A 21,391-nucleotide genomic window follows, 5' to 3' on the forward strand; every position below is an offset into this window, starting at 1 on the left:
TAGCGCAGCCCTCAGCTAAAACGGGCACGCTTTTGGCGGTCGAAATTTTTTGGTTTAAGGTTTGTGTGCTTTTTATAACGGGTAATTTACAGACTAGACACTGTGATATTTTGAGCTTCCTTAATCTGAGAACACACATTTCGAAAAAATGACAAGCAGCATACCAGTGGCGTTAGTTTCCAACATTTCTCATGCCACATGCCTCCATAATGCAATGTTATACTGCGCAGTCAGCGACTACCACTTGAAAGTTTGGATCGGGTAACGATGAAGCTTAGATCACATAACCCTTGTTTTCCTTGGTAAATAAAACACATTCTGCAAAGCTAAGGTTATTGCAAGGCGTTTCTTACAAAACCAGTAGTTATTATAATAACATTCGGTAAAATGCACCTGGTGCGGAGAAACGTAAATTGTGTTAATAATCCATAATGTTAAATTTGGTTCGTTTTAATTAACAATGGGCATTACAGGTCCCTATACAATATAGTCGGCTGTGCCTCATCGGTGAAGCTAATTAACGTATAATCAGCAAACGATATGCACAAATTAAGCAAAGAACATTGTATTTTTTAGACTGGAATAAATATAAATACGTATAAAAAAGTGAAAAGGACAAAACGGTCAAGGCTTTACGTGTTGAAGTCAAAGACTACGAAGTTGCTCGACATAAATGAAGATTAGCAACTTAAAACATGAAATTCAAAATGACATGATTTGAATCCAAGGTATGTACCAATGTAGTGCCCATAGGACGGAAACAAACAGTTTTTGGACACACTTATGCACTAAGCAGAAAAGCACAATTATGCACTACGCCTACTTTGTAAATTATTATAAAGCTAATTGCAAAAGATTTTTGAACATTCAAGTTAAAGCGTCCGGTAATTGTAAGAGTGGTTACGAAAAAACACTATCTCGAGCAGCAAAATGCAAATTTTCTCGTACAAAGAACATTTTGCAGACATTTTTGAAACTTATAGGTAAGACCTGGGTAAGTATAGCATCGCTGCAAAAAAGTAGAATAAATTTACTAGACCAAAAGACAACAAAAAAATTATAAAAAACACTAAAACAAAAAAGACGTTATTGCACAGGGAATTTTAAAGAACCATCTGGAAAGAACTTGCAGAAACTGATTACATGAGGTTACTCTTTTTCGTTATAATCCGAAATTTGCATTTATTCACTGTTTAGCTTTGCGAAATTTTCGTTTATGCAGAATTGTCAGTTAATTGTCGCTTTCAGCGGGTTGATATTCGTTATGTTTGTTTCATTGAAGAATTTTTAAAATTTTCTAGATTTATAAACATTAAGAAGCAGAGCGCAAATAGGCACAAAGGATAGGTGTTGTCTAGCCTTCGATCAAGCTATTTGACACGTTCAAACACTTTGCGAACTACTACATGTGTTACACAACTCCTCTGTGATGAACGTAGTGTCGCATTCATCCATCCATCGACAACAAATAATATCTAGGGTCAGGGCAGAAAATATTGGTCTCGCTACGTCACGCGTTTTCTTTTGTTCTTATGCCGTGACGGCTTACGGCTTCCCGATTTCCGAGACCTTGACATCTTTGAGGTTTTGCGAGTTCTTTTCATTGGCTTAGTTATGGTCAGTTGAAGCGCGGAAGGTACGGTTGGCGGTTCGGGAACTGTGTGCGGTATCTCGTGCAACGTCTCGATGGTCGTTGTATTCTTCCGGTGACTCTTCCTTTTTCTTGACTTCTTATTTTTACGTGTCGGTTCAATGCCGAAATCTGCTTCGACTACACTGGTTGGCGTTTCAGCTTTTGGTTTTATTTTTCTCTGCTTTCGGCGATTTTTCTTCCGTTTCTTCGGAATTTTCTCATCGTCTACGCCTGGCCAGTGACTGGCAAGCGCTGAAACGGTAGGCGGATAGCGAGGCTCCACCACTTGTCGGTCTTTTATGAGTTGCGCCCGTGAGAGTTTATTTTCGACGACTTTCCGTCTCTCAGGAGAGAGGATTGTAGTGGGTTTTTGCTTCTGCGGAGGAACAATTGAAAGAGGGGTGTAGGGACCGTCGCTCATTACAGTGTGTCTAGTCACGCCCAACTGTTGACGGTTCGTCCTCTCCTTCATAATCTCTAATCTGATTTTTTCTCCAAAACCTATCCATACTTCTTCTCCTACGCCGCTAGGCGACGTTGTAGATGCAGGAGTGCTGTCCAAGGGATACGTCAAAAACTTCTTCTCGTCTCTCCTCTTGGAGCGTCTTTTACCGCGTCGGGGTCTCCCGTTCCCGCTGAAGGCGATAACCCACTCTGGTCGCTTCACATTTGTGTAACCCACAAAATAATCCGAACCAATTTTTTCTTCAAAGTGGCATCGTTGGTTGATGTGCCTCGCCTATGAAAAAAACACAAAATTCTAAATACAGCTACTGTATACTTGCCAAAAATTTCCCTTAAACCTACTTTATCCGAATGTGATTGGGATCCAGCCTTGCTACAGGCATTTTGTAGTTACCCCAAAGCTACTAATGATACGGAAAGCTAAAATTTTTGGCTTTTCCAAAATTTTATCTCATCACCGCGTGGTGGTATTTTTATCAAAATAGTGATTTGCAGTTTTGCCACATAAATTGCAATTATGGCCAGAATTTGTTTAATTTTTAAAATCTGTGAACTAATGACCTTTTCCTGCACTGATAAGGAAAAGCTGAATAATAGGAGTATTGATACAATCAATTATATTGACCTCCTGCTGGGTGGCCGACTCTGCGGCCGAACGTCTTTTCCCGCATTTGCCGTGTTTACCTGCGATCGCAAGCACAAAGTTTAGACCTGTTCAGAGCGCGCAAACCCTTTTCTGTCGTTTCAAACGTATGTTATGACTGAGTCAGTCTGGAACGGCAAAATAAAACTTGTTCTGAAAGACGCATATCCTGGCATTTTACGAAAATTCACATCATCAGCATAACACACCTGAGAGCTTTGCATTCTTTGTCTGAGTAAAGGTGATGAAACATTTATTTTTGTGCAGAGCTAACCATTTTATATATGTTTTTTAGTGATCGTAAATTTTCAATAAATTTATGCAACTTATATTTGTTTTGTTCTGTGTCACAAATGTCAACATTTCTTTTTCGCTAACCAATAATTATAGCGGTGATATATCAAGATAAAAAAATCAAGACATGGCAGTTAAAAACTGAAAAAGATCCTAGTTAGGTCGAATTTTAAAAAACCAACAAGCGCTGAGATGATAGAAAAAGCTTTTTCTTTCCTTTTTGTTTCATTAGCCGTTTTCTGCCACTGTCACAGCTTTTTTTATAATATAAGATAAGCCTTCAAAAATGATGGGCAAGTACCAACCATACTTGAGCAATTCCATTTTCAAAGGCGCACGAGCAATGTAAGGTAAAACTACAAGTAAATTTATCGCTATTTACTGATCATAAATTTGCCAAGTTGCTGGAAAATTTATTACTTGTTTTTTTTATACGTTGCACCATTATGTTCCTTTTTCGAACAATAGATATTTTTACATATCTTTGATCATAACTAACGCAATGATACAAAGTGCGTAAGCAACCTTTAAAAACTTTGGAACTATGCCTGTGTGTTATCAACTTGAGCAAATATCTAAACAACTACGATTACATTAATAGGGTTTAAAAGAAGTTATAAAGTCCTATCGTCCCTACTGACTTTAGTTGACCCTGGGCACGCTTGGTGCAGAATCTTTTACAGCACAATAAAAGCCGGGATTTTGATAAGTGTGCTCGATGTGTCAACAAAAACCAAAAGTTTAAAATGATTCATCTTGTGAAGTTGACCCTTTCTCTGCAAAGCGTTGTATTGTTAAGTGTGAATCATTTATAACTAACAATCGGAACTTCTGGTTTCCGTGTGGAGATCAAATGGCCAATTGTACCAATCAACAATTTTCAACGGACAAGGTAGGGCAAAGATTGATATATAATTATATATTTGCGACTAAAGATGTAATCTCGAAGTCTTCACGACAACACTTCAAACGCTGACAAAAAATAATTCAAATAACTTTTCTAAACCGCAAAGGCCAGGTTTGTCTTGCTGATATCCGTCGCTAAAATCATCAAAGCAGTATGAATAATCGCACCCTAGAAAATCGTTTTGTGTTGTGTTTGATGACATGTGGTTTTAACAAAGAATATGAAAATAGATCTATTGCCTATCTACTCTTATTTTATCACGTTAGCGACGCAGTTTGAACCCATCGACTTAATTTTGAAGATTGCTTGTCAGCCTTACCAATATTTATCACAGATTGATGGCATCGCTTTAAGTATATTGGGCACTGGTGATTTTTTTAATCGATATGAAACTTGGTTCTTAGCCATTTACCGTTATCCGTCTGGGAATGTCAGATGTAAGCAACAAAATTGTACGACTTTTTTATGGTTATATTTATTTAGTAAAGTCATCCGTAACTCTAATATTTGTCTTTATTCGTGCATTACAAATTGCACCATTGCGTGTAGGTTGAAAATAACTTTATGAGGCCATTTTAATGCAATATCGCTGACATTACATCAAGGGGCAAAACAACGTAAAAAATGGTAACGATCGCGTGGTCTAGATGCTTTCTTTGCCAGCAGTCTAAAGCTTCGGCAGAAAAAAACAACAGCGCAGGTCTCACTCGCGACCAGGAATCACAACGCGCCTGTAAACCAATGTGAAACCAAGCAGCCAAGTGTCATTTGTTGGGTTTACCGAGGTCGCTAAACAAGCGGTGCGTGGCGGTATAATTTTACCCCGAGCTCAGGTCATAAAATCCACAGTCGAAATCATTTGGATATACGGCCAACACGACTCCAATCTCAAACAGAAATTTCATATTGTTTGGCTAAGGGTGGTCCGCAGCGATACAAGTTTGCGGTTTTCTAAATGAGACGTGTACTTTGCCTCGCAAACGTGCTAATGGATTAATTTTCTGCGCCAGTTATTAATGGGTTGTTTTATTTTTAAAAGCGCGCTTGCTCAGACCGGGAGCTATTATGATACTTATGGCAATAATTTTACGGGATAAAAGTGATCTTATAGGATCTGAGTCAAAAAAACGAACAATTTAAAATTGGTAACTAAATTACTTCTCCCATCTCAGTTTGTTTTGAACTTGTTATTCATCTCAGTCATTTCGTTTAAATAATGGTGAATCAGTAATACATGTCTTTTTAACATTATGACAAAAGAAAGTCTAAATAATGAAAGATATATTTCCAATAACAAACTTCATTAACTCCAAGTTTCGACATCTTTAGGAGTTTTTTTAAAACAAACTCATTCCCTTGACAGTGAAGTGGGATGTTATATACGTGTATAGGGATATTGGGCGGAATCCCTTTTTAAGCCAAAACATAACCACAATTGTGTATGGGCAGTTACCTTTCCGATGAGTTTCCCCCTCTTAGAGAAACAAATATATCTTCCGCTTTCGACTCCACGAATTGTGATTTTTCCACCAAATGATAGGGAGCTTACTTCGATGCGGGCTAAAAACAAAAACAGAAAATATCACAAAAAGTTTTTATACCGTTATTATGAGCGTAAGTCTTTCGTTATGGCAGTACATCAAAACAATGAGAACAAGTTTTAATATTTTTTTCCGTTTTAAGATGATTTTAGTTCTTCAGTTGCGTCGTTTAGAAAGGTGCGTCTTTGTATCAACAAAACTTTCAACACTCGCCAAAGGATCAAATTAATCAAAAAAGTTTGACTGAAACAAAACAAATCCATTGTATTCAATACTTTCACGGACAACGCTTTGCCACTTTATCCGGTAATTAACCCCTTCCGTCAAATCTGGTAAATATGCTACTAAATCATACGTTATGCAGTGGACTAAAATCGTTATAGATGAAAGACATGTTTGCAAGCTTACAACCAAAGCGCAATTGACTCAAACTATACCGCAAGTAATTTATCATTTTCGTCTGCTTTCGAATTTTTTGCGTTATCTGACCAGTTTCAAATGTCGAAAACATAAGAACCCTAGAAACGGATGTTAGACGGATTGAGTTAACCTACACCTGTAGACTGTAGTTCACATGTTGGTATGATACTTCAGGTACAAGTGTGCAGTCAAGCATCTTGCAAGTAAGTCACGTTTGGAACATCCAAACGATGACCTGACCTTGTTTTATAAACTTCCTGCAAGGCACTTTTCTGCAAAAATACTTGCGTCTCTTCACAAACCAATCTTGGTTCGCATTCGCCGTAGACCGAACAATTTTTATAACCCTATAAGAAGGAGTTTCGTCAACAGTTGGAAATGTACAAATTAAACGAACAAATTGACAATTACGTTCGATCATTTAAAGAAGACATGTGTTTATATCTAGCAAGTGATGGATGAAGGTGCCACATATCCCAAGGCACACATTTGCCATCAACAAATACCGTTCCGATTAGCGCTGACAAACACACACGTTTGATTGTTGTGCGGACCTGTTTTTACCATAGCGGGCCTTACAATTGAGAAACTTTCGTACCGCTAAGACTTAGACCACCTCTGTCTAAGTAATGTTTTCTGGTTAAACAATCGGTTGTTGATAGCCTGGTTTAATTCCAGGACTTGCCAAAAATTCAGCCCATTAATAGCCTTCTTAACGAAAGTATCATGACGGCCTTGTTTGCTTATGTTTATGTGATGTCAATACTTACTGTATTTGTTTCTCGATTTCCCGTTTGCATTTATTTTCTTCCCGAGGATTTGGACGAAATTTCCAGTAACCTTGGAGTAGATCTCGTACATTCGACGCGTTGACATGCTACTTGCGTCGCTACGGCCACCACTGATATTGTCCAGTACTTGTTTTGGCAGTTTTCGTGCATAGCACTGCAAAAACAAGAATCGAGTTTCATTTCTGGGTGCTATGAAGTATCGTAGCTAAAGTCCAATGGCAAAACCGTATTTTGTAAACTCGGCGTTTTGTGTAACTCCATCTGCGATTGCAGTCAAAACGTGTAACTCGTTAATGTCTATTGTTAAGCATCTCCAAGCTTAGTCAACCGGAATATGTTTGGAAGAAACGCGTATATAGAGTTCAAGTGGATAAGCTAACTCAAGCCAAAAATAGGCTTGGTTGAGGTCAGGTGTGCTTAATGAACTAACAAAAAAAATCAAAAAAAAAAACAAGGAACTTCAATTGTAAAAGGCTATTCAGCGTGTACCTTGCATGAGTTTTATGATATAAGAGAGTTTGTTTTTCACACTGTGCGTCGAATTTTTTAGGTCACAAAAAGCCAAAAAGTTTCAAATCACACCGATATATGCGTATCCCACAGCAATTTTGACTTTTAGAAAACCAAACCACAGTTATTTGGCTAATTGAGACAAGTATTGCCAAGAGTACAAGTACTTGGGAGATCGTTTTCCACCGCAATGTACACTAATGAAGGATTCCATGCAATTCTAATTGCACGGACTACTGAAACAGCTATGGCCGTGCTCTCAATACCGATGAGTAATTTAAATCGCAAGAATACGAAATCAGAACTCAACTTTTACTAACAGTAAACCAAAACTATCGATTTTTTGGTTTTTTGTCGCGTTGGCCCTCTTGAATTAACCCGGCGCTATTTTCTCACGAATTTAAATCTCAATCTCGTGAAATCACCATTACTGGGTGCCGGGTAACTCGACCTAGGCCGGCCGCTTGCCGTCGAAAATTTATCGCCCATGCCGCGCCGGTTAAAGCCATTAGCGTGGTATTAAGAATCACACAGCCGGTCCGGGACAACGTTCTTCTCAGATTCCGCAAAAAAACAGCAAGGTTCGCAGAAGCCAGACTTCTCAGATTTTCAACGAAAAGCCTTTGTATATTTCTATAGTTGGAATTACAAAGGTTTATTCTAATGCTTGACAGTTAATTCCTTGCTTAAAGCAAATTGCCAGCATTACCGCAAGACATAAAAAGTAATGCGTTTAACATTGCAGAAGACTGTAATAAATCTTAAAAAGAATCTCAACCTCTGATATGTGTAAAAACAGAAAATGTAGCCATTTGTTTTCAGACAATAATCAAGACACTTGAACCCTGTTGATACTACGTATTTAAGTACGTCACACGCCACCCTCGTTTTGTCAAAATGCGTCCAAAATTTGGGCAAGCGTGAACGACCGAAATCGATTTTAAGAGTCAGTTTTTGGTGAAAATAGATCTATTCAAAGAATCGGTCAATTAACGACATCATCTTGCGCAAATGGCTAGCATTTGCTCACACAAAAACGTCACCGGTAAAAACGTCAGCCAATGTGTTTTCACAAGAAAGATCATGGCGCGATATAAATGTGAGTTGTGTGTGCATTAGAATGTCGTGATTATTTAAAAGCAACTGGTTGATGAAAGAAATATCTCCATATAGCCACTTTGAGAGGGGAAGTGATTACAATTGTTAAATAATGTTTAACATTTACTGTATATTCACGAAAGATTCTCGCAATCTAACAGCAGTTTCTCGGAAAGGTTATATATTTACTTGTATATACTACAAAAACCTCCGTTTTACACGGTCCGACGTTTTGTCGCCAAAGCAAAAACCAATAAACATTCCGTGCGTTTTTCTTTAGATCCGAAAGATACAAAAAATTTTTACAAGTAATCTTGCGAAATACCAGTGTGTTTAGCAAATGATTCAAATTTTCCAATTCAGTCGTCATTGATTTGGGGTTAGCTTACACGTGTTTTGGGGGCATACGAAGCCCCAAAGGGAGGCGGCAAAGCGTTTGAAGCCCATGTTAAAGATGCCGTCAAGTTTGGATAGCGCTAACCGCGTGTTGTCGTTGTTATATTTGAAAAACAAGAAATAAATGACAACATTACGAAATTGATACCTTTGATCATAGCGACTACCGTTTATAATATAGCCTGAAGTTCGATACGTCTGTCAAGTTATTGTTGCTTTGGATGAGCAACTGTGATAAGCCTTAACAAACGTACACCAAAAGTGAAACAAAAACACACGTCAACATTATACCGTTCTATAACTTATATTATATTCTTTACAAGCAATCGTATGCAAAATTACCAACCTACAACAGTTGTACGTAAGAGAGAAAGATCTTTTATCACTTTTCTTGCAACTGAACAGCAGATAAAGGAAAGATCAAATTTCAAATCATTGATAAAAAATCGATGATTGATGGCAAAGTTTTCATACGATCGTGTATAATATTTTCTCGAACTGTATACCCTGGTATCAGTTGAGGGCGGACAGTTCTGTCTTACGATAGCGTATTGCTATACAAAGGCGGTAAAACCACGATAAGGTATTAGTATTTGGCTTAGATGTAACGGCCTAATTGGCTTAAGATTCTCTGAGCAAAACGTTAAGTATAATCTCTCCAAATTAACCATAGTTCACTTTGAAATCTTTCAACGTTGCCTAAATTTGCAGCGGGATTTATAGGGTCATATATTTAACCTACGGATTTTCACAGCTGGTAAAAAACTCCTCGTCAAAAAGCTACGTAACTTTCCAGACAACTGATACAGAACACCGGCACACACCTGATCCAGTCGGCACAAGCTATAGTAGAACCAAATAACAATGGATTATCACGTTTAAACGAGTTCGATAGGGGTGTTGCGTGCTCTTGTTGTAATAGCTGTCCAATTTATTAAAACCGATTTCATTCGGTCGGTAACTTAATCTGTGTTACAAGTACATGCTCGTTACATTTCGTAGACTACTTCAAAATGAGCGCTTAAGTTCGCTTTTTTTTCTCACAGGGTTTGCCAAGATTTATGGCAAACGCTTTACTCGGGTCGCTCTTCTCCCTCGTAAACAACAATGTCAAAGAAAGGTGTGTGAAGATTAAACTGTTACGAGCAAAACTCCCGAACGATCCCGAAGATGTTACTTGTGTGGCCTTGCGGTTAGAATTCCTTCCCGAAGCAAATGCAGTCGAGACGATTGCCAAAGAATCTCGGCTGCTGCAGTATTCAGCAGTGACGTCCCTATGCGTGATGGACGATTTTTCGCTTGGTTGAGTAACAACTGTAGAACTTTGACCAAACAGGCTGTCCTGCACGTCTGTGGGAACGTGGTTAACGAGGTGGGTTTAGTATCAGATTACGAAGCGACCTTTCAAAAGACTTATATTAAAATCATCGTGTTTTCGACAAGCCGGAAAAATGGACGAGTATTTCTCATCTGATATTACACTTGACCACCGCAAAATCCATGCACCATAAGCCTGCAATTTCCATTTAGCATCACCAGCTGCCAGGTTGGGAATATTTCAACTGCGGCTTTGGGAGTTAATTAGCTGTCAAGGTGCACTTACACAAATCACGATTGAAATTTAAACTCGGCATTTTCTGGGCGAAAAACTGTGTGGGCCAATGATGCTCGGCACGTGCGTGCATACTTTGTCACCCGATCTTATATGGTTTGTTATTTCTAAGCGATAGAATCTGCAGCTGATGACTGGAAAAAATTACGCTGACGTTCTTTCCAATAACTTGTGCATTTAACTGCCTGTAGGTTGACAAATATTTAAGGTAGTGTCACTTTTCCAAAATTAGGTTTTAGTTTTTGACGGCGTCGTTTGAGATTTCACTAATGTTTTGCGTCGATGGTGATTACGCATGACGTGGTTAGGCTGGCATCAAACGAAAACGTGTCATTATTTCGATTTGCTTTGATTGCCACAGATGATGTCTTCGGTTCGACCGTTATTTATCCTGTGTTTGGTACCAAAGCGACGCTGGAGGGTCCTAACCAATTTACTTAGCTATCAAGAGCGGTTTGACCTTTACGGAGAGAACCATTTTGAATAAAAAACATAGGCCTTGTAAGCTATGACGAGTCCAAATTCTAAGCCATCATCCTTAGCCCTATATATTGCATTACATTAGTTCTAAAGCAGAGTCTAAAATGTATTATAATATAAGCTACAAATAGTTGGTATGCAAAAGGTAGGTATTTTTAAATCTATGTTTGTGTAAGCAAAAATTACAAATGGATTCTTTTATTGCTAGAGTTAACTTAAGTATTGGATAGCATTTATCAATATATTTTCCCGAAAGAAACCGTGAAATAGGCACTTCATATAGGTATAAAATTGTCTTAAATAATCTCTTAACTTTAAATACAAAATATGGTTGATATCAATAATTCTTGCTTCGGAATATATGATCTAATAACTGTTTTAAGCTCGCAGGGCACCAAAACGTCACGTGAGTCTTACTTTCAAATGACATAGCGCCAAAAATTTGAAATTTTGTGGCGAAAATGAAGTTGCATTAAATGACTCCTCGGTTTCAGTTTTTACCACAAGGTAATTGCCTCCCGTTAAAATAAAGCTAAATGTTCGCAGACGTACAGCTGTTGTAGGGTTTAAAGATTCAAACTGGAACGGCACTAAAAAGGCAAACATGACCTGGTGCAAGCGGCAAACGACTTCCAAATAACCAACGCAGGGCGCACATGTCAACAAGCCGTGGTTGAGTATTCAAGTTTTTGACAAGATCTCGTTGCTGTTTGTCTATACCAACATCTTATATAATAATTAATAAACAAGTTTGAACTGGTTCCAACCAACCTGTAATGCATATCGTCAAACTCGAAGCAAATTTATTGTCGCAAACAACAAAAACGCGCGGTATAGTCATTAGTCACGTTTATAAGGAGTTTCGTCTGATAATCTGCACACGCAAATTCATTGGCCAATGAAAGCAAAATCTTACACCTACACATTTGATCGTGTTTACAAAGAATTTAATTTGCTTGTGACTTTAATTGTGTGCAGCAAAAAAACACGACTAAGCCAATTGTCGTCGTCATCTTGTAGACTGAGGTTAGTTTTCCACGAAAAGTCACCTTTCTCAAAACGTGGGGATTTGGTTACAAAAATCAGCGGGTGGACTCCTATCAAAGTTTTGTTGAGGCTGGCTGCAAAACACTTTATGACGCGAAAACTGAAATCGGTCCTCCGGTTTTTTACGAGGTCCTGGTCAGTTAAAACACGTTCGCTACGATTCATGCGACCGATTTTTGATCTTTATTGCATCCGGAATAGAACATCTGGGTGGTTAAAAACCGAAAAACTTTTATCGACGCAAAATTGTTTTACGCCCGATTTAGGACCCCGTTTTGGGGCCAAAAACGGCACCTTAATGGGGCATAATTTGTACCAATTAAATTCTGTTCTAAACGTTAATGAAATAGACCCGGGTTTGGGAGCAGCTGTTACCGTAGTAAATGGACATATTGCTAAAAATAAGTGCACGGCGCTCAACGGACCGCAAAGCGATGTTGTAACGTTCTAAATCGCGTTCAACACACCAAGACCAATTGTTTAAAAAAGGTGCTTTGCGGACGTTATGAGGCTGAAATTCAGTTCAAGAGAATACTTGATCAACTGTGTGGTTAATGTTGATACCGGGCGGTTATATTTTTCTCGGCGCATCTGTCACCATTCCGTTCAATCTGCGGCGGAAGACATGCTAATTAGTAATTACACGCGTTTTTGATCAATTTTCACCGATTGGTTAGTTTAGTGCGTGCGCGTGCTGGACGCTTGTAGACCCATGCCGACACATTGACACTAAGGCAACACTTAACCAAATGCACAAATATACAAACAGCGTGTCTGAAACACCAAACCGAATACCTAATCGCGTTTTTAAACTCAAACAGTATGTTTGGGTTTGAAGAGTGCTAGCTTTAAAAGTTAAAAAATGGTAGAAATACTTCTACTATGATGCCATCGTGTGGAAAAACAAACAGATGATAGCTATGTTTATAACCACCGATAAGTAGTAATTTGTTTTATTTAAAAGCCTATATTCGACAAGTTAATTTGTTCATCCGCAGACTCATATCAGTTTTTGCACTCCAAACTATTTCATAATCATCCGTTAAGCGATATTTGGAAAATAACAATAGCCTTTGATCAAACATATGCTTGAAAGATGCTGTTAATTAACTTTAAGCTGCTTGATACTTACCGCAGTCTTTATTTGAAGCATGAGAATTATTACGTAGACCATTTTCACCCTGTGGAAAGCAAAAACAAATTTAAATTTTATTGGTGGGTATGCACTATCGACCAAAGGTACCGACTAACCACACACATACACTTGTTAAAATACAGGTGCTACAGACACAGACAAGGCGTATTGGCTCTTGGTCAACAAGGACCTACGAAAATGCTAATTGGCTCACGCAAAAAGAGCCTTAACCAGTTGTTACAGTAAGCCGAAAGACGCGACTTCAACAAAACATATAGTTGCTACGGAGCTACGCTATAGGTGGAAAAAAATCTCGTATATTTGTACAAAACAACCAAACAAGCAAAATTCCCACCAAATAATTTAGCAACTAAATCCATGCGTGATATAGGGTTGTTTATGACGTCATTTTCAACCTCCCGACCCTTCGGGGGTCACTGGTTGGGAATAGAAATGGACGAATAAGATACCTGTTGATTTGATGCATTTTTATTGTGTGATACTTTGGGGAGAATTTCAATAAATGACACCGGCGAGCGGTGAAACAGCTCATGTTTCGGCTCGGTGCAAAAACGTGTCAGTTAAGGTAAACATGCGCGAGGTCTTGAAGCTTAGCAAACCGCGTGGCGTGCGCGCCGTGAATGGAAATGTGGCTAAATCCGCGCCAGCCGAGTAACACGAAGGCATTAGAGCAAAAACACAACTTCTACCGCTTTCTTATATAGAAATATTGTAAAAATTTGTGACATAGTCAGGGTCTCCGGAAACGCTACCCGCGGATAAAAAGCGACTGGTATCGCCCAGAAATTTACGGTTGGCTTCGCGAAAATGAAATCGTGATACAATGTTTAAGCATGAAGGATAATGAGAAAGCGTCAAAAAGGTGCAAACTGACATGAGGAACAATTGTGCATGGAATTCCAGTCGTGGGTCCCAATGATGTAATGGATTTTTTTATAGAACCATTGTGGAGCAAAGAAACTAAAGCGTTTTACCGAGAACAGTTAAATTACTATCATTTCTTTTACAAAGGAACATTTATTCTCGAACTTATGAGGCGGTAAATCAATAGAATGGTCTAAACTTTGCTCAGGTGAGTTAACCCGCACGTCGCGATACACGCTATCTATCGCATATCGTTAACTAACGCAGCATGCCTATGAAAACCACCGGTTTAATATGTTTAGTGACACCACAAACTTCATACGTCAGTACTTTCAAGTGGAAATAACGATAGGCCGTTTCTAATTGGCTATAATTTCAAGCACCATTTAGATAGGATGAGTTTATCCTTAAATAACAACACTTAAAAACGTTTATGTAACGACTATATAAGTTAACCAAATGTTTGTACTTACGTGTTCATGATGATGAGGAGAGAGAAAACAAACCGGTTAAGTTTAGGACGGTTTTTAAACTAAAGCTAATCCAATGATATTCCGTTATTAAAACATGTGCAACTCAGTATGAACTTTATGTGCTGGCTTTTTTCAGTATATTTTCTGAAGATATCGCATTTCGTCTGTAAAAATAAAAAAATAACAATAACTTCATCCACAACGAAAAAATACTCTTTTACCTGCCTTAGACTCTTGTGATCTATAAAAACTTGATAATCAGAATAAAAACTGTTATTTTCGTTTGAAGTCACATTTTTAAAATTAATTGCAACTCCGGCTATTAAATAAAACTCTGCCTAGAAACGTACTGCGATATGCGGCTAAACATGTATTGACACCTCGATGTACGATCCTGTCGCGTGCTCTTTATTTGACCAATTACGATCTCTTTGTCGCGAGACGTAATATAAATACAATTGACTTAACTGGATCATTTCTGCGCGAGAAAAAGGGGGAAGACTGAGAAAAACGAATATCTTAGTAACCAATAACAATGTCTATTTTTGCTATGGAATCATTTAGAGTCCTCAACGAAAAAATGTAGTTCTCTTTTACTGTATACTTTGTTTTCGTCTCGCAAAGGCGAAATTTTTTAATTACAGCCAGGTAAGCTAACCTTACAAAACTTTAATGCTGCCGAGCAGGCAAACTGCGACTTACGGTTTTACAAACCGCAGTCGTATTTACGATACATGAATATTATTTCTTTTTATCGCAAGATGAAGGTCATGAGCACCCTTCGAGCGTCACCGTGTGGCCATAGCCTTTTTCAATTCCAGATGACTAAGCTACGTAGTACTGCCAGTCGATACATGGAACTAAAAAATAAAACGTATTATACGCAACATATCAAAAATTCATTTGAGTATTTCTGAAACTTCCGGAATGATTGTAGGAAATACTGAAATCTCAATCCACGTAATAAATAACATTTATTTTTCTTTGCGAAAAGTTTCAAATTTTTAGTCGGCAATATCAAAGAAATTTTACGTCTCACAGTCGGAGTTGAGGAGTAAAAATTCATCATAACCAGCGTGTAATTGGTCATCTGTCGTATTCTATAGATGCGTGTAAAGTGAACCCTCATCGATCAATAAACAACTTCGATGCGTCGAACGTAAAATGGTTGGCCTTGGTTCAATGCATGTCGTTTCTCGAATCAAGTTTCGCTCGAATAAAACAATAAGCAACGCACCAGCAAACCTACCTGCTATTGCTGTTATGTTTACTATTACAGAAAACTCATCTTAAAATTATTAAAAATATCTGTTATTGTCATAAAGCTTTAAACAGTAAGTATACGGTCGAAAAAAATAAGCCGTTATTTGTTTCAAACAGATATTTTAATGGTTAGATTATTTTATTACAGTTATAGCAATATTGAGTGAGTGTATTCGTTCTCGTGAGCTTCTGTTTCTAAGGATGCTACAAGGGGCATCTAGTTTAGGGGTAATTTTGATATTCTTTTGACGTTTACTTTGAATTGCGCAATGATATCACCTAATAAACTATCAGATTTCAAATATGATAACAATGTTACGTTGCGTTGGTTACTTTACGTCACGCTATGCAACAAATGGTCAGCAACTCATCATAGAGTTGGTTTTTGTTTTATAGGTAGTACCCAATTCCCACGTTAAATCGAGTTGGGTTTTAATTATTAGTTGATGTGGCCTAAATCGTGTATTGTGAGGAGTTCGTGATTGAACAATACTGTCTCGAACTAGTTGTTTACATGAGCAGCGGGATAAAAATAACCTTAACAAATTCTATAAGGGACAAATTCCAGAACTGATTCCAGTGGTGACCTCGCGTTTAACAAGATAAGCTTTGTTGCCCCATTTAGAAAGTATACAGTCATATACATATAGTATAAGCTTTGATATTACCCATTGAATTTTGAAGTGAAAACGTTTTATTTTGCACTTGATTTCGAATAGTATTCTGTAAGCCCTAAACTCTTGTTAAATATGTGAGTTATCACAAAAGTATGGGTCAATTTATCATATTAAGAAATTACTGCATTTTCTGCACCTTGAAATAAATATTTATGATTTAGTGGGCAGTGGTATTTCGACGGAAAATTTTTTTTATCGAAAGATCATTCCTATGGAAAATGCTGAACACTGTTACATTGCTTTTTCTCTGACGTCATATCATTCACGTTGGTGCTTTTGTTTCGTTTGATTACAACAGTTCTGAACTTTGCAGCCTGTAAGAAGCATTCTAAGTGAAATAATAAAAGTATGACAAAAATTTTCGACTTGTAAACAAACTGTATTTCAAACCATAATTCTCGTGGACTGAGCGTATGCACGTTTCGTAAAGAACCATTTTGTACCAGTTCGTGACCTTTTCACGGTAGTTTTACGCTAATTACTAAATTTGTACTAAATTAAAAATTACTAAAATAACGTTTTTGAGATGGCGTGCACTGAGCGTTATATCAGCTGGCTCGATGGAGGCGAGATAATATGTAGCTATCCGTATATCTCAGAATTTCTTAGATAAACGACAATATCGTACAGTATATCTACGTTGTTCGCCTTTTACAGGCACCTAATTTTACACAAAAACAGTTTGAGGTTTAAAGAATTTACAAATCTGAACTTTGTGATTGTCAATTGTTCGCTTTTAAGCACGAAGTTTGCCCAAAGACATTGCGAAACTAAGATGAAGGTAGTTGGAAAAGGGAGAAAGTTTAAGCCTATATTTTACTCATAAGAAGCTCTCAACCAAAACAGCTACAGTAAACCAAAACAAAATCGTGACGTTTAACAATATCATCGGAATAACATAAACAATCGGCTATATGTTTGTTTGCTAGAAACACTAGGCCTTTTTTAATTATTCTGCCATATTATTAGTCATCTGATTATTCCTTAATCTCGTTTTTCTGACATAAGGCTGAATAACGTAGCGCTCATTGTATGATTACACAATAAACCTTTTAAATGCTTTTTAAAGTTATTTTCTTATTTTAAGAAAATTTTCATGAAAAAAAAACTTTGTGATAAACAACTTTGCTAAACGGTTTGTTTATGCCCGAAGGATAGCCTTTATATTTTATTTTTGTTTGAAAAGTAGCAAGCGGGGTCTATGTCCATAAGAAAAACACCTACAGGTAGCCAAAACGACAGATTGATCTGTTTATTTCGCGGGTGATTGTGACAACAAGTCTTATGCGTTTCAAGCAAGTTATATCGAAAAGCCGACGCGAAGACACTCTACTGGCTAATAGGCGTAAAGAAAAGGTGCGTACTTTTAGTCAGTGCCCTGTTCAAAGGGTCCACTTGTCCTAATTTCTTGAAGCTGCAGTGTATGCCTATATAGCATGGCTGAATGGGTTCATCTCGATTAAGTACGTTTCCTTTCTTATGATACTTTCATCCAATTGCGAAGTGGTGAGCGGCCTGAGAAAAACGTCTATACGTTTTCAACTTTCTTAAATTATCGCCAAACAACACTTAATTGAAAAGTGAGACTTACAAGTTTCTCGCGACACTTTCTACGTCCCGCTAGAATTACGCAACCTGTACGTCACAATACGCTATAAAGAGCGTGAACTATTAATGTATATCCTCAAGTATCTTAGCAAGGTCCGTCCTGAAGTGAAAAGGGTTGAAGTGTTACAAGTCTTGTCGCGGATTTCCCTAATGCCTTGAGCAAATAAAGCAAGATGGAACGAGATTTATGTTTTGAGGATTTTGAGTAATTCTGGTGTTTTAAGGTTATCAAATCAGCTTGATTCCAATTCAGAGTTTTCCAACCTGAAGTGACAAGTAAAACTCACTATTGGCCATTTGTTGAGGTTCTAAGTTGAGAAAATTATACCACAAGTTACATCATAATAGACAAAATTACAAAACAAACATCAAAGCCAACGATGAAGCAGGAATTTGGTTGAAAATGATGCTTTCCTTACACTACAGCTTTCCGTACTGTTGCAACCAAACCGCAGGACTATGTGGCTTAATGTTATCTTGACTGCAAAAGACCAGCAAAACATTTACACGTGTCAGATGAAATAATCTACTCGTATCCGGATTAAAACAATACGATCTTGTTAAGTGCCGTCGTACAAACTTGTTTAAAATGTTAACATTTGACCAGAAAATCAATCACCGGTACACCTTTTCAGATAAAATACAGCTTACGGGAGTAAACCGACGCATGTCTTGACTTACTGCGGTCACAACCTTGTACTAATCGCGATTGCTACGCGTAGCTATAGGAACCGAAGCAAGTTGCAGTAGTCTATGTATGACGTTGGAGAAACATCTACTTCGGCTTGCGGCGGATTTTATTAGGTCCTGTATTAATCTCTGCTCCACATTGATAAAAAATGAATCAACCACAATTTTCAGGAGCTCCGTACAACGTCAAGTCTCTCAAATGTAAAATTCCACTGCTTATAGAGACGAAGACTCTGGTTAACTAATCAAAAAATGTTTTAAAAGCTCATTTTCCGACGTCAATATTAACCATAACTTCATAAGCCTATCTAGTTATGTTAAAATAAAGCAAGTGCAGAAAAAGCAAGAGAAATACATTAAGCCATAAATAGGATTAGCTTAACTTGAGACATTATTTAGAGATTATCACACATACAATAACTGTTTATCTGCAGGCAATAACAAAGAAGTCGATATGTTGAAATTTCTGTTCAAAATTTCTTTCTCAAACAAGTCTGTACCGTTTTTAAACTTTATGAAAACATTTTTGTTACATTTTGATAATTTTGATTTTAAACGAGGACACAATGCACCACTAGAAAGTAGCACGTACAGGTTTTCTTAATATTTGCTGCAAAACAACTACTTTCTTCACAAAAATCGTTCTACCACACTTGAAACTATTCGCTGAAGCACACACTGACCAAGCCTGCCCATTACCAAAAGTGCTTTTCAATTGTTTTCTCACACTGAACGCCGCTATATTTTTTATTGTCGCATTGCGCAATAATGTTTCGAGTCGTTTGATGAGAAACGAATTTTCGCTGAGATTAATTCAAACATTCCAAAAACTTATTAAATACTTATCTGCTCTTCATGAGATGTTGATGCCAGTGATACTTTGAATCTTGATAAACAGGATGACAGCTTAAACTAATGATGATCAGCGGGCTATCATCACAGTAAGAAGCAAAAGTTTTCTGTTATCCTGCTGCACAAAGAGAGACAGAGATGGACTTTTACTGTATATGAAATTCTCGAGTAAATCCAACTCCCATATATATGTCTGTATGTGATTAGTCCTAAAGGCTACCATTCACCCAACTTCATAAAACGAAATAAAACCCGTTATTTGTCAGCTGTTGCTTTAGTTAGGTTTTTGTTTAGGATGAGAGCCTCAGTTCACACCGATCGCAATTGAAAGGAATAATTGAGATTTTAATCAGCGTTTGTTTCAAAGAGAAGACAACAGTTTCGGACGGTAGCCGGATGAAGCCTGAAGCGAACAAGTCGAAAGCGGAGCTGTATAAACGAGGTCGACGGGCGCTTTAAATTCTACACGATTCACCAAGAAGAGAAGACAATAGGGAGACGTCCATGTGAAAGCTCAGTCTATCAATGTGATTCTGTGAATGTGATCGAGGCAAATTCCAATCGTTCCGCCGGCTTGTTTGTCCTTGGCTTGACAACGGCGAGAAATTTAAATGTGTATGGAAACACCAAGTGGCTGCAGTGAGCGCCATGAAAGCAGATACAATACAAACATTTTAATAATTGAAAAGCTGACATGTTTGGAACAACAGTTGTTTTTTTTATCAAAGCACGGTAGGATTAAAAGAGTTGTTTTAGGCATTTAAATATATGCAATGTGATACGACGAAAACGGAAAAAAGAAATAAAATACACAACTAAAAAAATATTTAAATATTATATTTAAGTACCCCAAATCCACTGTTTCAATGCATTCTAGCTTAGGTAATGAACAAATGTTGTTCAAAATATAGCACTTTTTTAATTTATTTAATGTTTACACCTGCTTTCGTGGCGCTCATTGTAACTACTTGGTATGCAAAATGCAGCTTCGTTCTACTGCACATAATTTCAGACCCAAACAAATAACTGCGATGGGAATGTGGTGTATGAAAGACGACGCTGAATTCACGTAAGGTCTCCTCGATTGTTAAAAAAATACATCATTTCTACGTCATCAAACTTGTGACACATCACGTTACAGAGGGTCAGATCAATTTCAACTCTATCGTTAGTTGGCACTTTCAGTTGCAACACGACGAAGAAAAAGTGTTATCTATAGCAAGTGACGACTAAGGAATTTTAAACTATTATTCGCTGAAGTTGGTGTATTACGCAACCATCAATTCATGATTATAATAAGTCCAGCTAAAGTCGGGGTTAAGAGGGCGCGTACTACACTACTCTGGCTTCATTAAACTAATTTCTTTCCCAGGGTGTAATACCGTGAGACAAAACAAATGGAAACTGACCGGAGAAAAAATGCAACATACATAGTCTCCAGTTGTATATAAGATGAACGTCCAGCAAAAATACATTGCTTGCTTTCCAGCCGGTCGCAACCTTTGTTCAGGCCAAGAACACTTCAAACAATGATTAAAAACAGCTTAATCGGGGGGGAAGCTATTTTCTTGAAAACTAAACCACAAATTGACATGAAATTAAAAACAAATGATGCTTGAGGTTGTAATAAACTTGAATAACTTCGCCAATTGGTCATTTTCAATTTTAATCTTCTGAAACTTACTCATAAACTAAAACTCAAATTTTATTAAACGCCTTACGGCCTCAGGGTAACTTCAAGGCCTATGGACAAATCAGGATCTTTACAGAAATAAACTTGCAGATGATTATTTTCGTCGAAAAGACTAAATAGTCCGAATCTTGCCCCAAATATACCAAGCACCTGGAAGGAGTGCGAAACAGTTGTTCATATCAGAGGTTTCGAAAAATACTCTTTTGTCTGTGTTTTCTAATTAAGCGCTGAGTGTGAAGTATACGCCCATCGAACGTGTTCTTAGGGTCGCGTGACAT

The 21,391-nt window shown here is 37.6% G+C and overlaps 1 protein-coding gene across 1 annotated transcript; it reads right to left on the reverse strand.

The window, feature by feature from the left end:
- Nucleotides 1–549: 549 nt before the first annotated feature.
- LOC143461293 (uncharacterized) lies at nt 550–19,741 on the reverse strand. The gene is made up of 5 exons (XM_076959169.1): nt 14,331–19,741; nt 12,970–13,018; nt 6,674–6,848; nt 5,396–5,502; nt 550–2,372 (listed from the first exon to the last, which is right to left on the reverse strand). Exons 1-5 carry the CDS (start codon nt 14,336–14,338, stop codon nt 1,506–1,508), a joined length of 1,206 nt encoding a protein of 401 aa, XP_076815284.1. The 5' UTR covers nt 14,339–19,741; the 3' UTR covers nt 550–1,505.
- Between the last annotated feature and the right edge of the window lie 1,650 nt (nt 19,742–21,391).

The sequence above is a fragment of the Clavelina lepadiformis genome, chromosome 5, assembly GCF_947623445.1.
Source record: "Clavelina lepadiformis chromosome 5, kaClaLepa1.1, whole genome shotgun sequence".
Lineage (NCBI taxonomy): Eukaryota > Metazoa > Chordata > Ascidiacea > Aplousobranchia > Clavelinidae > Clavelina > Clavelina lepadiformis.